The 706-nt window shown below is 35.0% G+C and overlaps 1 protein-coding gene across 1 annotated transcript in view; it reads left to right on the forward strand.

Annotated features, from left to right (window-relative positions):
* The first annotated feature begins 369 nt into the window (after nt 1-369).
* msn (moesin) overlaps nt 370-706 on the forward strand; it is a 17,793-nt gene continuing 17,456 nt past the window's right edge. The window contains exon 1 of the mRNA XM_015401193.1: nt 370-472. Within this exon, the coding sequence (XP_015256679.1) occupies nt 464-472 (9 nt within the window). The 5' untranslated portion in view covers nt 370-463. The remainder of the gene's footprint in view (nt 473-706) is intronic.

Below are 706 nucleotides of genomic sequence, written 5' to 3' on the forward strand. Positions count from 1 at the left end.
TCTCTGGTTTGGTCTCTTCTCTTCATACAAAGAAAAGTCTGTGAGGTGGATTATTATCCACTGTGAGCGAGTGATGAACATCATTTTGGGGAAAAAGATGCTTTTCTTCCATCTCTTGCCACAAACATGTGATTTAATGTGTTTAGATCTTTTCCTCACAAACTATCCTTTAGTTCTTTTAAACCGAACAAAAACTGCTCCATGTTAAATAAAGGAATCTATACATCTATCTGTAGGTCATTGAAAGGTGTTTACAGAAGGCAAAGACTGCCTCTTTAAAATGAGCTGCCGTTGGATTAACCAAACAAGCAGCACTTAAGAACAAAACAATGGCCTATTCTCACTCACTATAATCCTTACAGGCATTACAAGCACTTTCATATGACTGCAGAGAAAAGGCTTCGACCAGCCTGACTCTGAGGAAAGGATTTCTGCTGCTGAAATATAAAATAAAACAGCACAAATGTCAACTGTAAGTAGATCTTATTGTTTTATTTTGGTTTATTTCTCAGTAAATCTGTGAAGACAGTTTATTGAAATGTTTGCTCCTCTAAAGCCAGATCATGGTGATAGCTCATGTTTCTTACTGATTAATGTTACGTAGCTAATGTTATATTAAGCTGATTGATTCTCATTTACTGTAATTGTTCATTATCAAGCACCTTGGTTATTTTTTTCATAGATATCTGAGGGAAACATTAAATAA

The sequence above is a fragment of the Cyprinodon variegatus genome, unplaced genomic scaffold, assembly GCF_000732505.1.
Source record: "Cyprinodon variegatus isolate N-32 unplaced genomic scaffold, C_variegatus-1.0 Scaffold1192, whole genome shotgun sequence".
Classification (NCBI taxonomy): domain Eukaryota; kingdom Metazoa; phylum Chordata; class Actinopteri; order Cyprinodontiformes; family Cyprinodontidae; genus Cyprinodon; species Cyprinodon variegatus.